General features: G+C 35.8%; 2 protein-coding genes across 6 annotated transcripts; one reads left to right on the forward strand and one right to left on the reverse strand.

Moving 5' to 3' along the window:
• Positions 1-626: 626 nt before the first annotated feature.
• LOC105162082 (RNA-binding protein-like protein) lies at positions 627-5,788 on the reverse strand. 2 transcript variants are annotated; one of them, XM_011080003.3, is made up of 3 exons: positions 5,541-5,788; positions 2,133-2,430; positions 627-1,365 (listed from the first exon to the last, which is right to left on the reverse strand). In XM_011080003.3, exons 1-3 carry the CDS (start codon positions 5,740-5,742, stop codon positions 780-782), a joined length of 1,086 nt encoding a protein of 361 aa, XP_011078305.1. In that variant the 5' UTR covers positions 5,743-5,788; the 3' UTR covers positions 627-779. The 2 variants fall into 2 exon arrangements, with proteins under 2 accessions (XP_011078305.1, XP_088736616.1); XM_088880490.1 differs by lacking the exon at positions 5,541-5,788 and adding an exon at positions 2,623-3,632.
• A 1,841-nt stretch (positions 5,789-7,629) lies between these two features.
• On the forward strand, positions 7,630-15,519 carry LOC105162081 (putative plastidic glucose transporter 2). 4 transcript variants are annotated; one of them, XM_020694016.2, is made up of 14 exons: positions 7,632-7,894; positions 8,403-8,551; positions 8,946-9,057; positions 9,146-9,213; positions 9,294-9,426; positions 9,841-9,940; positions 10,029-10,141; positions 10,254-10,347; positions 11,114-11,267; positions 11,423-11,566; positions 11,692-11,765; positions 14,163-14,251; positions 14,780-14,894; positions 15,066-15,519. In XM_020694016.2, exons 2-14 carry the CDS (start codon positions 8,461-8,463, stop codon positions 15,246-15,248), a joined length of 1,470 nt encoding a protein of 489 aa, XP_020549675.2. In that variant the 5' UTR covers positions 7,632-7,894; positions 8,403-8,460; the 3' UTR covers positions 15,249-15,519. The 4 variants fall into 4 exon arrangements, with proteins under 4 accessions (XP_088736615.1, XP_088736614.1, XP_020549675.2 ...); XM_088880486.1 differs by having other exon boundaries at positions 7,632-7,838; XM_088880489.1 differs by lacking the exon at positions 14,780-14,894 and having other exon boundaries at positions 7,630-7,838; positions 15,066-15,208.
• Positions 15,520-16,052: the final 533 nt, after the last annotated feature.

Below are 16,052 nucleotides of genomic sequence, written 5' to 3' on the forward strand. Positions count from 1 at the left end.
AATAAAGAGAAATCTTCCATTTTATTATGCATGTGTGATTTGTATTAATAAATAAAGGTTTTAGTTGGATTAATAAAGTTTGGAATTATATATTTTTAAATGAACAATTACTTCTACATCCACCGTTATTTGATTTATTTATATAAATTATTTTTATCTTTTGAAAAAATTACCTGCATATATACCCATCAAAAACATCAACTCATTTATATAAATCGTCTCCATTTTCTGAAAAATTACAAAATATACTCTGTAGATATTATAAAAACTACGAAGATGAAAAAAGAGACATCAAAATCTAAATCTACGAAGAGCAATAATAAAAGAATAAAAAGGACTTTATGTTTGATAAAACAAATAGTTCCCTTTGGTCCCAAACCAGAGTCGCAAAATGATTTCACATCCCATTATTAAATTTGATATCTTGCCTCTACTTCTCAAACAATAATGGATAGTTCTAACTATTTTATTCCATTGGGAGTACATCATATATGTCTATCTATCTGTATCATTTCTGGATTGGTTTCTATTTGAGCAGCTCAGTTTTCTTAAACTCATCATAAAAATATGAAGGAAAGTTGCTGGAGGCAATGAAGGATATCCATCAAACAATCATGAGCAGCAACTGGAATTTAATGGAGACTCGAGCATTAAGCTGAAGATAAGAGTTCCGTGTGTAGTTTCAGAGTCAGAACTAACATGTGAAATGCACTGCCAGAAAGAGTACCAATTCGTACAGAAGAAAAATACATTGATACAACCTCCATGTCACCCACGGGCTAAAATGCACCCCCTCCAACACCACGCCTATCATCTCGTCTTCGGTTCATGTATATATCACGCTGATAGTCTCTAGGTTGCACTCCACCTCTAACAGGAGAGCGGCTCCTCTCCCTAATATTAGAAGCCCAGCCACGAGGAAGAACTGCTGGTGCTGGAGGTGGAGACAATGGCCTCCTTCCATACCCTCTCCTCTCGTTGAAGTAGTTATCCCTTCCACGATCTCGATGGCCCCAATCTGGGAGCATAGGTCTATCATACCTGTACCTGTCCCTAGGATCATCTTCAGGGTAATCTTGCCTATCACCACGCACTAGGGGATCAGGGAATCTGCCTTCATGTCTTGCCGGTGGTCCAGCAGCTCTGAAGTCTCTGGGAGCATCTCTGGGCCAACCACGAGGAGGGGACCTATAGCCACCATTCATAATTCTTCCAGGAGAATGATCCAATGGAGCAGCAGGAACACGCTGCCTTGGAGGAAAAGGGGGTCCCGGGTAACCCCTCCTAGGACTCCCAGATGAAGCATAGCGGGGCCTGTTGCAGTTGTTACAGTGCTCACGCCTTGCGAAATTCAAATTTTTACATCTGAGAGATCACAAAAACTATATTACAGATAAAGAAACACATGGCATAGCCAGAACTAAAAACCAAAGTTCTGTCAATATAAAAACTCTGATGCAAACACAGAATCCCACAACAAAGTTGCCTCATCATGCAACCACAAGACATCTGCTATTTTTTCACCCTTGGTTCATAGCCTTGTCAGCACACACCCCAACTGCTAGGAAAAATTGTCTCCAGCCTCTACCACTAATGAAACCCAACATCCCATCCCCAAAGAAAAATAATCAAGTAGGCAGTTACTTGAATCCATGCATGCAATCAAAAAAGTTCTTAGGTTTAGATTGTTATGGGGGATGTCAAACTCCAGAATAAGTATTGAATTAACAACACTATTTGCAGATGAGTCCCATCACCAAAGGGGAAGTTCAGGAAGTGAAAAAATAATTTATAGAGAACCTATATACAATAAACCGAAAAGTTTACAGAGTGTTTGATGGGATTGAGAGAGACACCTAAGAAGTATAACTCTAATAGAAACTAACACATATCAGATGATGTGGATCTACAGGCATCTTCAAAAGCTGCTTGCATACAAATTACAAGCAAAATATGCTGACTGGATGGCAGTGAAGCAGACTACAGAAAAGTGAAAGTGAAAATATTAAGCAACAGATAAACAAAAATTGTACTCTCTAAAAAAATGTTTTTGGTTTTACGAAATACAAGACATGTAAGATCAACTGGAAAGGCAATGGTAAAGGATTGAGAGAATAAAAATGAACACTCACGAGGGATCAGAGCAGATCCAATCTCCTTCTCTTGGACGAACATTAGGGTTATTTCGAGGCAAACCCTCAACTCTGAGTGATCCAGGACCTCGTGCAGAACGATCATAGTCTCTACCAGAAAATCTACCATCCTTCCCATGGCCATAAGGGGGTGAGTAATCACGATATCTACCAGTATCTCTCCCATTGCCAAATCCACGACTCCTTGCACCATCAGAGTGTTCAAAACCTGGACTAAAGCGATGATGTGCATCCCTACGACGCACAGGAGAAACAGAACCTGCACGCATTCTATATCCTGAAAAAAGCCAGTGAAGCCACCAAAATGTAAACACCCAGTCACATAAGTAGAAGTCACCAAGAACACTGTCCTATAAGCCAATTTTGCAACCGGAGAAATGCCTAGACAAATTTAAATTATGTCAACAAACAGTAACCATTGTCGAAGCATCTCCGAGTCAAGAATACGAACAAGGCAAACTGTACTTACCCACACCTAAGATCAGAATTCAAGATCTTGAGAACAAACCACAGAACTTTTACTAGGTTTGGCTGGCAGCCATGACATTGTCAACCATCACGCATTAAAATTTTTTGTCCCTACATATGTTGCAAACTATAAACAGAATAATCACTAACGGCAAGTTGGCAACCAATCCCGCACACGAACAATGCATCAAGTGTTTTAGATACAAACGGCAAGTTGGTAACCAACCCGATATTCAGACAGTCACCATAGACATAAACTTTGTTCATAGTTCCAACAGAATGCAGAAATCTCCAGGTTCAGAGGTGTTTATCCAAATGACATGACCGACATATCCAAATTATACACATCTGAGTCCCTGTGCCACAAAGCCAAAATAACGTGGCCAGAAGGTTTGACCATGCAGACCATACAAGAGACAAAAAACTAAAATCCACCAGTGATGACCTTCCAAATGATCATAAGATTCAAACAATCCCACCAATGTATTCTTTCACAGCTGCAAACCCTGTCCATGCAATATCCTTATACCCATATATCCATTCCTTACCAGCAGTGAGCTTGCTAAACATAATTTACACACTCCAGGATCAAGCAAAATGAATTGATATAAAAACTGAAACCTCTGTCTGCTCTTGCATAAGATTTTATAATTTCAGAAGCCCCAATCAACTCTGAAATAACCATTGACATATAGAGGTTTGTACTCGGAACGCAAAAGCATTAGATGCTAGATTTCAGCAGTCATTCCCAGATTTTTTGGAACTTGCATGCCTCACCCTCATTGCCATCAGGATTTTCTGACTTACCAGTGAACCTAACAACTTTCAAGTCTTCTGTTAATTGACCAAGAGCCCAACCACCATTTAGTACATATCCCTGGTCACTGCTTTCGTGGGCAAGTCAACATACTTCAGATACTATGTAAACGAGTTAAATTGCTAATGATCATCTGTTTACTTGATGGCATAACATGCCCACACCACATTCTGCAGAACCATCATAACTTTTCAAATGCATAAACCCATGGCCAGACAACAAAACGAGTCAATATTCCAATAATCTTGTATATCCATATTTACCATCTTAAAAACCAAAAACAAGAACCAAACCAGCTCCAACATGCCTTCCTCAAGACCCAAGTTCTTGCACCAGGCAATGTTCACAGCTGTAGAAAACAACAGCAAAATTCACCATTCAACAGTCCATAAGCGACATTGCTTGACATACAGCACAAGGCAATGGCGAAGGGATGGATAATACTGTAATATAAAATCCAAGCTCCAGACGTCTGCCTAAGATAACTAAGGTACGTAAGGAAGAAGGTCATGGTATCTAAGTAAAACTATGCTATAACAGGATAAGACTAATTGCAAATATGGGTCACAAGTACCTACCAACCAAGTTGATTGCTGTCTATCAAGAATGTAGAGAATGACACATATCTTCCCTGATAATGTTATAGAGAATTGTTTGTGTTCTTTGTCATGGTAAAAAATTTCATTTTACAAGAATCCTTTTCCTATTAGTGGACAGAAGCAAACATTGTAATTTTTTCAGGAGTACGTGAAAGGAAGAAAATGACAACCATACGTAATATTTCAGAATCTTTCAGAATGAGAAACCCGTGATGAAAAACTATATTTGATAATTGATAGTTTCTTATGCACAGCCTTTACTAGCAAGGAGAAATACCACAAGTTCAGTCCAAGAATAACAGCACATAGCAGAATGCTATGTTTCTCAAAAGACAAAACACATTTCTCTCTCATCTTAGTAAAAAGGAACTTTATCAAGAAATTTTAATATGAAATATAAAAATAGCCACTATAAGTTTCTATCTACACTCATGGTTCTTCCCAATGGTCAGGGAGAAAAGGAATTGCATGGACACCATAAAGCTGGGCAAAACCAATAAATAAACCAATAAGTTAATTGCAAGTTCCTAACCCAGTGTAAGAAAACAACTTCACTGTAGCAATTATAATCAAATACATATAAGTCTGGCTCAACAAAGATTTATTATCAGCACAATTAAGCAAACACCACTATATTTTTTTCCAAGTAGTCCACTACTCGGATACAAATGCAAGCATGCATAATCAGTATAATTATTGTCAGAAACAACTTTACTGTAGTAATGATCAAAACAAAAACCTTTGGTTCAGCAGCAACATATTTACTGTATAGCTACTCACTCAAAGAAATCAACACTCTGGTATCTCTTTGCAAGTATTATCCTAGACTCGATCCACAAAACATGGAACTGGCTTACTCGGAGCTACATAAAGTTTAGAATTTGAAATTCTTAGGCATGTTTTCTTGTTTAGTTTGATTAACCATTATGTCATGAGATTATGAGAGTATTTATCATAAATATTTGAATATCAATGTTGAATTATTAACATAAACTACTGCACAATCATTACTCGACTCAGATAATAACAAGCTTATGATTCTATGGATTCTACAAGCGACACTCACACACCCAAAGGCAAAGAAAATAAAGTTGAGCTTCTTTATTATGCCTAAATCCCGTAAAATCTCAAGCTCTATAATTCACTGTTTGCTCAAACCAGAGTATATTGAACTTGGGATCAAATTTGCTTTTCAAGCAAGCACAAGGTATAACTCCTTATATAGAGCAGTTAAGAACTAAATTGGCATCCAGAAACTTGCAAATTTTTATGTTTCTTTTATGCGTAAGATGGGAAGTATCCAAAGTCCGCACTCGCAGTACTTGCATATGAAAACAAAAACAACTATCTGCCAACTAATAAAATTAGAAACAAATCCTCGCAAAACGAGGAAAAGTAAAATAAACACAAAGGGTCAGGGTTCTCCAAATAATCCATCGAGGAAAACAAACAACAAGAGTAACAACCAAAAGATTAAATCATAGCATGAATAAAGAGCCAAACCATGGCCATCGTGTCGATCCGAGCGAGAATACGGAGGCGGATCGCGGCGAACCTCGCCAGGTTCGTAGTCGCTGCCAGCACCGGCTCCGCCACCTCCTCCGCCGCCGCTGTCCGTCGGACGCACGACGAGGCTGCTCAACAGTGGCTGGTGCGGTGCCTTGTGATCCTTCTCTCGCGAACCCATCTCTCTCTCAGCGCACATATGCCGGAATATTTTGTGTAAATAAAAGAACAATTATTTTAAGGGTAAGACAGAACCCTAAATAATGGGGTCACGAGTAACGGGATCTTGGCATGGAGTGGATTTATCAATTTGGGCTTTCAATTTTACTTCGGCCACGCTAATAGTACGAGTAACGGGATCTTGGCATGGTGTGGATTTATCAATTTGGGCATTCAATTTTACTTCGCCCACGCTAATAGTAGGCTATGTGGCGTAGGTTCAATTAAATTTGGGTAATTTATATAAAATGTCCTTGTATTTTACAACATTTGCACGAAATTCCTGATTTTAATTTTAAAGCCCAAAAAGCCCTCCTGATTATTTTGTATAATCCAGACGGGCACACTGCTTTAGTCAACTTTTACACGACCAAGATTTTTATCAAAATGTTCGTTATTATTATTTCAACCGTTAGATTAATGCATAATGTATCACAATCTTAGAATTTGATCAACTATTTCACATCATTGATCTTAAGTTCTTAATAATGAATGATTCAAATTTTAAGATATTTTGAAATCTTATTAAATATACAAAAATATATATGTATATTAAACAATATAAAGTCATAAGTAAAAGACAAATAATGTTAATGAATACATATCTACATGCACCGGTGTATATAAATATATGGAGTAAAATCGCACTTTTAGTCCCACTAGATAAGATCGTCCCATTTTTAATTTCAAATGCTACGAGTTTAAGGCATCAGTCCCAAAACCCTAAAAGATGGACACTTTTCATCCATTGTCGTTCACGATTAACGACAGAGGCACGTGTTGACTTCTTACCGTTAGTTAAAGATTGGCTAAAACAAGAATGTTAAATAGCACTGCACAGAAAAAATAAATGTTTCGTCCATTAATTATACAGTAAAACTTCTATAAATTAATAACATCTCTAAAATAATAAAACTTTCGGTCCCGATTTGGACCTTTGTAAAAAATCATCAAATTCGATAACATAATAAGATAATAGTTAATTGTATACAATAAATTGATATTATACATGAATATATTTAATTAGTTACAAAAAATTAGTTGATGCATGAATATAATTAATGAAACATATATGAATTGATTTATTTTCAGTACATATGTACTAAATTTGCTAAATTTTAAAAGTCTCTCCTTTAATTAATAAAATATTAATTTATCGATATTAATATCTATTTAAATTAATAAAATTTCATAATTCTAAGGTTATTAATTTATAAAGATTTTACTGTAATTTGAGTAATAAATGCAGCACCGTACATCCCAAAATGTTCCAAAAAATGCAAAAATATGAGTGACAGTTTTTGTCCTAAATCATACTTACATCCATTCATACTGTTAAATCCTAAACTTTTTAAGCAAAAATTGCAAATGGCCAAAAGATTCAAATACATAACAACACATCTCATTGTGAGCGCTAATTTTATCGTGTTTTAAAAATCAAAATACAAATACCTTCATACGTCTTCACTCGTTAATGAATGCAAAAAGGTATATCTTCATCGTTATAAGTATAATTTCGTCAAAAAAATTATTTGACTTGCTATAAGTCAGTAATAAGTCAATCAATGATAAATATTAATTTTCATTCATTTTTTTTTTCCTTAATATCAACAAATTTAGTGAATTTTGACTAATACAGAGACTTATTTGTTAGACGAAAGCAAACTTGAAGAGTGTAATTTTCCAAACTATAAGAATTTTCTGTGTTTATATCAAATTTCAAGAGAGGGAAGTGTAACTATCCCTTAAATTTTTGATATGATTTAAAAGTTAAATCTTATCTTATTTAAATTTTGTATTCCCTTTTTACGATTGTATTTCTTTTTTCTAATCAGTACCTTTTAAAGTTATTTTATTCCGCTGTACGTCCCACAGTGTCTATGTTCTGCTGATTGTAGCCTGATACGTAGCAATAAAGCCATCAAGAAGACAAACCGAATACCAACAATCCCACCGGCCACATATTTAGCCGTGCCCACCGCTGAAGTTCCTTTAATTTTCACTTTCCGAATAATTATTTTCGACAGCAATTATCACTTCTTTGGTGAAAATTGAAGGATCGGAGCTCAGGTTAAGGTGATGAAGCTTCCGAAGTTTATACGAGCTCTCAGATTCGCTGCATTTGTAAATCGGTTGAAAATCTATGAGAGTTTGTATTACTTGATTGCTTCATACCCGTAATTTAGCATTTTTTTTACATGTTTGATTCTTTTGAAATTGAATGCAGGCCTGTGGTCTGTGGAGTGAGATATATGCAATTACTTTTGTGTCTGTACGTATGCATAAATCTGCAATTCAGGATCTCGAATCATGCTCGTTCAGTGTAAATAGGATAAAGTTGGTTTATTCTACGAGAAAGTTTAGATATTTAACAAAGATTTATGGCAAACTGAACGGAAGTGGGAGGGTTAGGCCTTCAAAGTGTTAAATGATTTTGAGCTCGAGGGTTGTGCTTATTTCTTTACTTTATCAGAATACAGATGCTCAGCACTTGGGATTGAAATTATGTCAACTTTTTTGGGTTCTGAGTATCTCTCTCTGTAGAATGTAATGATCATAATTTGTTGGTTTTACAATCAGCCTTTTGTGGCCTTTCATGTTAAGAGTTTGTTCTAACTATAACATTTAATTGAATTACAGTACCACTGTATGACTCCAAAATCAGTGATCGGGAGGAAGGTGTTAATTGAGATTTGAAATGTTTGAGAACTTGCACGGATACTCAATGCATAAGCGAACAATGATATCAAGGGATTACAATTACTCAACTGATGTAGAAGATAGTTCAGGTAACTTTATACATTCATGTTTGTGTAAAAATCTTTATTTTTTTGGCCGTGTTAATTTTTGACTGACTCAATAAAAGTAACATTTATGTTGAGCTGTTTTCTGCAGCATTAGATTTTTTTCTGTATTTTTAATTTTTTCAGATGAAGCATCTGGAATTTCCTCGTGTTCACAATGCAAATGGAATTCTGTCTTGATATAAGTAATGGCATGGATATATCATTGATTCCCTTCATTCTCTCGGAATTGTTTCCATATCTTCACTTAACTATAAACTGACAGTAAATTTTTAGAAGAAATGTGTTTTGAAACAAATTATTTCTGTGAAATGCGTCAATTATTATCTTCTGTTTAAACACAACAGTTTGATATTGTTGGGATTCCTGTTGTCTCCAGAGCTGGTAAAACACATTTCGGAGCAAGAGACTGCAAGTCCCCCGTGGAAGCTTTCTTTACCACATGTGCTTGTAGCAACTCTAGTTTCCTTCTTATTTGGCTATCATCTTGGGTTTGTTTTTCATCACTTTTTCATGTTATTATTTTCAGATTTACCTGCCATCTGATTCCTTATTTGACTAAAATCTGTTCTTTCACAGAGTTGTTAATGAACCACTGGAAAGCATATCCGTTGATCTTGGCTTCCATGGGAATACCCTGGAAGAAGGTTTCGCACATGCTTCCTTTTGCAACTTGTAACTTTTGATTATTTGAGTTCCATATTGATGTGGGTATCGCAAAATTCAGGATTGGTGGTTAGTACCTGCCTCGCTGGTGCTTTTATTGGATCCCTGATCAGTGGTTGGATTGCTGATGAAGTTGGGCGTCGTAGGGCTTTTCAGTTGTGTGCATTGCCTATGATTGTTGGTGCTTCGATATGGTACTTGAAAAGTCTTTTACTTTGGTAGTCATATCAGGTGCTTCAATATGGTGCTTGAAAGTCATTACTGTGGTCTTTTACTAAAAAGTCAAGGAAAGGGAAATAATTTGGGCACATATTAATTTAGGTCGAAGTTATCAATCATCTCCTTGGACTTTGTTGAAATATTTCCTTCTTGGGATACTATTGGTCTGTCTGCATGTTGGGTGGCCAGTTATCATGAACTTAACAGTCAATAAGATTCTGTAGATACTATTTAAGTTGTTATATCTTCTAACATACAGTCAACATATATTGACCTTTCAGTAGAATCTTTTATTTGAATGGAATGTCATGTAACATAAACTAAATTGAATTTTATCTTCTTGTTTATTTATCTTTTACTTGGAGAGTCGCTAATATCTGTTTTCCCAGTGCAACTGCTAGAAGTTTGGGTGGGATGCTTCTGGGGAGGTTTCTAGTTGGTACTGGTTTGGGCGTGGGTCCCCCTGTCGCGTCTCTTTATGTCACAGAGGTATTGAACTTTAAACTTTTTGCTTATTCAAGCATGCGCTATTACTGGAAGGATCGGCTCTTATCTAACTCGTATTGTACTCAAGTAGATATCACCTGCTCATGTGAGGGGTACTTATGGAAGCTTTATTCAGATAGCAACATGTCTTGGGCTGATGGGGGCTTTAGCGATTGGGATTCCTGTTAGGAGTGTTTTTGGCTGGTAAGTCCTATTAATTGAGATTAGTGTTGATAAAACTGAAGGAATTTATGAATTCTTGGGGATGAAGAAGCTGAGCTCATATCTGCATTCTCTTGACTGTATAATTTCTCAGGTGGCGCATCTGCTTTTGGGTATCCACAATTCCTGCTGCTTTGTTAGCTTTATTAATGAGGTTTTGTGCTGAATCTCCACACTGGCTATACAAGGTTTCCAGTTCTTCACATTTTATATCATAATATGATTATCTTGTATGTTTCTCTCATGTTTTTGCTTCCTTGAATGGAACTTGTAAACTGGAGTTCTGTTCGTAAAAGCTTTCACTGAATATTACCTACTTGTGCTGGATCTTTCAATTCTTAAATACTTTCCCAGTTGTTTTATTCGGTGTTTTATTTGCTGCACCTGAGAATCTATACACCATCTGAGCGTGTGTCTGCCTGTATTGGAGGCTGTGTTATGAGTGTGAATGTATCTCGGTAAGGTCTTTGAATCGAGTTAAATATGCTATGATTCGCTTTTATGGTTGTATCTTAGTTTTGACATTCCTTTGCAATCTACTTGGCATAGTTTCCTGAAAATCCTGCTCTGGTTGAGTACTCTCTGGCTGCCACCTCCTTTTCAGTGAACTTAAAATACTGACCTGAATGTGCATGAAATGTTTTACTGCATAAATATTTCATCTCGAGAAGAATCCATTTTCACATCTTTTTACTTAAAAAGACATGTTTGGTTGCTGAACTACATAATGGAGTGACTGATATTAAACTTTGATATCATTCGGATGGGACAAGTTTGAAATGGTTCTCTCTCTCATTCTCTCACTCTGTGCACATATACACATATGTATATATAGATATTATATATTCTTTTGTTCATGTTCTAGCAAGGAAGAAGTGATGGTTAAAAACTTCGGCATCTTGTTGATGGCAACAGTTTTGAAAGGTTTATATATTCTTTTCTTTGATTTGGTAGCAAGGAAGAAATGCTGAAGCTGAAACGCAGCTTGAAAGGCTTCTTGGAGGTTCACATGTAACAGCTGCAATGGTGGAGCTGTCAAAGACTGATAAAGGAGATGAAATGGATACCATAAAGCTCATAGATTTGCTCTATGGGAGGCATGCCAGAGGTGTACAGAAACTTATTGGATTCATATGTTTGGAGTTTCTGCAGTCTATTTGTTATTAATTTTCTACTGCAGGAGCCTGCCCTGATTTTTTTCATCTGCTCTCTATATATTTTTAAATGCACCAAAATGTTGTTATTCACTCAATTCTTTTGCAGTTGTTTTTATTGGATCAACCCTATTTGCTTTACAACAGCTTTCTGGAATAAATGCTGTATTTTATTTCTCTTCAACTGTATTTAGACGTGCTGGAGTCTCCTCGAACCTGGCAAATGTTTTTGTGGGGATTGCAAATTTAATAGGTGATTACATGTTTGCAGGAATTTTTTGTTTTGCCGTTTCATTTTCTGCCTGTTACTTGATTTTGGCTTTCAAAATATCTTACTCTTTTATGTCTTGTCTTATGATTACACTTAAATTTCTATAGGTTCTACTATTGCGTTGGCATTGATGGACAAACTTGGAAGGAAGGTCCTCCTTCTCTGGAGCTTCTTTGGCATGGTACACAACTGAGAATCTTTCGTTTTATTCTGAATTAATGAAGACATATTGTCTTTGAAGAATGATATTTCTACATCTACTAACAAAACTTTTAAACAGCAATGCTGCCAATAGAGATGGCAAGCAAGCTGTACGGGTAGACCTCAAGTCCCTTGCTCTGCCTGCTAAGTAGAACCTTTACTTAGGTGTTACTCTATTCTATCCCTTCTACCTTTCCCTTTCCATGCAAATCCTGCCTCGTAAGTAGCACATCTGTTCCATGTTCTGATTCAGCCTGCTCGCTCTCATCCATCCTGCCCTCATTTGGCCCCTCTATTCATAAATACTTTTCCTTTCCTTCCTCCCCGCCCTCATGCAACTGGAACTACTTCATGTTATTATGCTTGACTTCCCACTAAATCCTGGTTCTTGGCCCCTTTGCATGCAAAGATCTCTTCACTCACTCATCTGATTATCTATCAAGAAACTTGCTAAAAAAAACAAAAATGCTAATTATAAGGGAAATATTTGAATTTGTCACTTGTATTTATTTGCCATAGGTTGTAAATATTATGGTCTACCTGACGTACTTTGTTATAGATACCCTCTAAATCAAGCTGATTGATTTATAAGGGCTGGATCTGGGTTTGGATATTCCTGATGTATCTTGCTCAATACCTGCACCCAGCTTAAGACCTATTTTGTTGTACCTGCAGGATGCGACATTGCACTTTCTTCCCATTTGACAAGGGGGTCTTTACATATCCAAAACTTTACTGGCTCAGCATATTTAATACCAAAAATTCAAAAGATTGTTCATCTTTGGTCCCCATTTAATATTCAGTTAAAAAGGTTAGAAGGTGAACAACGCACATGTTAGTCAATTCCATGCAACGGAGGGAAAATATGCATGTGATTGCCACATGCAACACTTGAAAGGAAGTTTTGCTCTACTTTTTTGTGCAAACTTACAGTAAAGCTTTGCCCCCCTCCCCCCCCCCCCCCCCCAAAAAAAAAAGAAGATTTTGAAGTTATGTAATTAAATTCTAATGACTAGATATATAACTAATCAATTAAATATATGATAGTCAATAATTTGTTAATAATTAATTTAATAACTCGATCAATACTAGAATTTAACATTGTCTGACCTATTGACTTCAAATATTAATAAAAATTCCAATTAAAATATGATTTTCTTTGTTTAATAGTTTATTGAGATATCATTCATTAAGGAGTACATATATGTAACATTCGCGCATTTATATAATAAATAATAACATTATGTGTATTATGCAATGCATATATATATATATATTTTATTATGTGAAGATTCTCTAACAGCTTAAGGTTTTACATGAAGTGGTCGTTTAACATGGTATCAGAGCTAGGTCATTTAAGAAGTGTGGGGTTCGAATCTCATTGCCATTCATGTATAAAAGAAACGTTTCACGTGCAGGGTTTGAACGTGAGAGGAGATAACATGTTAAATATTAAATGATTCTCCTCCCTAATAGATTATGCTTTTAAATGAGGTGGTCGTTAAACAATTATTTATATGTATTTTTACATAATTTTATGTTTCAATTATAGTTCACATTTATGGATATAATAGAACCTTCTAATCTTCATATCAAATCTTTCTCATAATAAGAATTTGGGTTTGTTTAGCGACACCCACTTACGTTACTCTAGTCCTTTCTAATTTCTTTCCCTTTTATTTTTTGAAAAAATTGTGACTAGAAAAATTATTTTATAATCTCACATATTGTCAAATATTTAAGTTGCAATAGATAAGTTGAAATATAATAAAAATTTATTCAATTTACTAGCTAGCTACTAAATATTTTGATGAGCCTAACAATTAAGCCACTAAAATTGGGATTATCTTTTCGTTTGTTGTTTCATCTTTTGTTAATCCAAATATGTAGTTGAAATACCATGAAGTTGTTCAGAAATTACTGAATATTTTGGAGAAAATTGTACGAAGAAAAACAAGAGAAGAAGAAAAAAGGAAAATTGGGGAAAGAGGAAAAAATAGGAAAGGAAAAAGCAAAAAATGAAAAATAATGGGGGTAATAAAAAATAGAAAGGAAAAAAACTAAAAAACAAATAAAATAGAAGCTGGCACAGCCATTAGTAAAGCTATTGAAAAAGGAGTGAAAGTGCACATGATAATTCAGATTGTGTGACTAAATATACTTGGCCGTAAAACTCGGGACTACATATGCGACTCCCGGTTGCCTGGGATGAAAAGTGCAATTTGGCATGCAGGATACACATTAGCAACTGCATACTTTTATTGTATTGTCATTTACCACTTGCAAAGCATTCTTCCTTTTACATGCGAAGTACTGTCATTCTGTATTATACAAACATTACATGACTATGCCTTTGTTACTACTTCCTTCGTATCAGGCTATATCAATGACTCTTCAAGTTCTGGCATCAGCTTTGTTTGCATCAAGTCCTAATGCTTTTTATCTTTCCATTGGTGGGATGCTACTGTAAGTTTAACTTGGCTCCTTTACTTTACCTTGACACTATATGGATTGCATATGCATATTTATTTGTCTAAGCTATTGATCTTTTCAGTAATCCAATGCCTATGCTTGTAAGCTGGATTTATTTCTGGAGCATTGCTATGAGTACTCCAATCACCAAAACCTGAATGCCCACATGCAGGCACACACAACTATATATGCTCACCCTTTTTTTAATTTCAATCGCCATAAGTTTTGGTTTCTCTTGTTTTCTTCTTTGCCTATATCATCTTTCTCTATGTTGTAAACGACGCCTCAAGAAACAAAATCGATTTAAATCGATGAATTGCTCCATTGACTTTGTTGGTTCAAAGCATATTAACTTTGCTAGCCGAGTGAATTACTTCGGACTAAGAAGAATAATAATGAGAATAACAACTCTGCTTGGCAGAAAGATAATTCCTGCTCTTGTCAAGGTAATATTGATGAAGTAGTTGATCAATAACCTGCATATTATGGTACGATACTGAGGCTGGGGATGTCTATTCACAGGTTTGTCTTATTGTTTGCTGTTGGAGCTGGTCCAGTACCTGCTCTCCTACTCCCCGAGATACTTCCAAGCCGTATTAGGGCTAAAGCTATGGCATTTTGCATGTCTGTGCACTGGGTAATTGGCCCTTATTCATCTGTTCAGTATACAGATACACGTGTACAGCAATAGTTACTTGTCTTTGATCATTCATCACATGTTAAAAACTAAATGATCTCAGAAACTAATGATAACAGGAAATCAATACAAATGTAAATACCATATCGACTCTCTGCTTGTACTTTGCAGGTATTAAACTTTCTTGTCGGCCTGTTGTTCCTACGTTTGCTTGACCAAATGGGGCCTGAGCTTCTGTATTCAATGTTTGGTACATTCTGCATGCTCGCAGTGGTCTTTGTAAAACGAAATGTGCTGGAAACAAAAGGAAAATCCCTTCAAGAAATTGAGATTGCTCTTCTTCCTCAAGAATAGTTTTGAGTCGCTGTATCCTTTGGAGTTCCACCGTTGTATCAGTTTAAGCAGAAGTGATCGGAATACGTCCCTAATAGATTAGGTTTCTTCCACTGCCACATTTTTGTATAAGAGAGCATGGCCAATCTTGTGATGAGCTGAACATATTTATTTGGTTGCAAATTGGTGTACGGTGTAAGAAGAAACGTTGGACGTGTCTATGTCTTGCCACTTGAACAGTATTTGCTGCATAAGGACCCACTAGTTTTAAGTAGCATCATGTTAACTGCAAGTTGAGTGTCTGAGTACATGCTGTGTGTTTGTGTTGCTATATTGACCAACGACCTGGGTTTGGTGATGGGTCCGGATAAGTTGGGTGGTTCTTCTCTAAATCCCCTCAAATTCCTAAACTGGTTTTAAGATGGGTTAACGACTAGGATTTTCGGGTTCTAAGATGTGTTAATGACTAGGATTTTTTAAATCTTACCCGGGTTCGGGGTGAGTCTAGGTGTAACCGACTAGACTTCAAAATGTAACTGATTGACCTGCCTTCCGAACTAACCTTGCCTACATTTTTAAATTATATTTTAAATTAATATTATTATTAAGTTATAACACTTTTTTGATATCTTACTTGATTTTGACTCGTCATTTATTTCAAAATTTGATGCAACTTGTTGCATGGAAAAAATTCGAACTTTAAGTAGAAATAAGTTAGATGTATTTCATACGAGTTGAAAATACTAATTAATAAACACAAAATCCCGTTAAACAAAAAAAGAAAGAAAATAGCAATAAACTTTTGAAACAAGAATTCACTGTTTG

The sequence above is a fragment of the Sesamum indicum genome, linkage group LG5 (genome assembly GCF_026168435.1).
Source record: "Sesamum indicum cultivar Baizhima isolate 11 linkage group LG5, ASM2616843v1, whole genome shotgun sequence".
Taxonomy (NCBI): Eukaryota; Viridiplantae; Streptophyta; class Magnoliopsida; order Lamiales; family Pedaliaceae; genus Sesamum; species Sesamum indicum.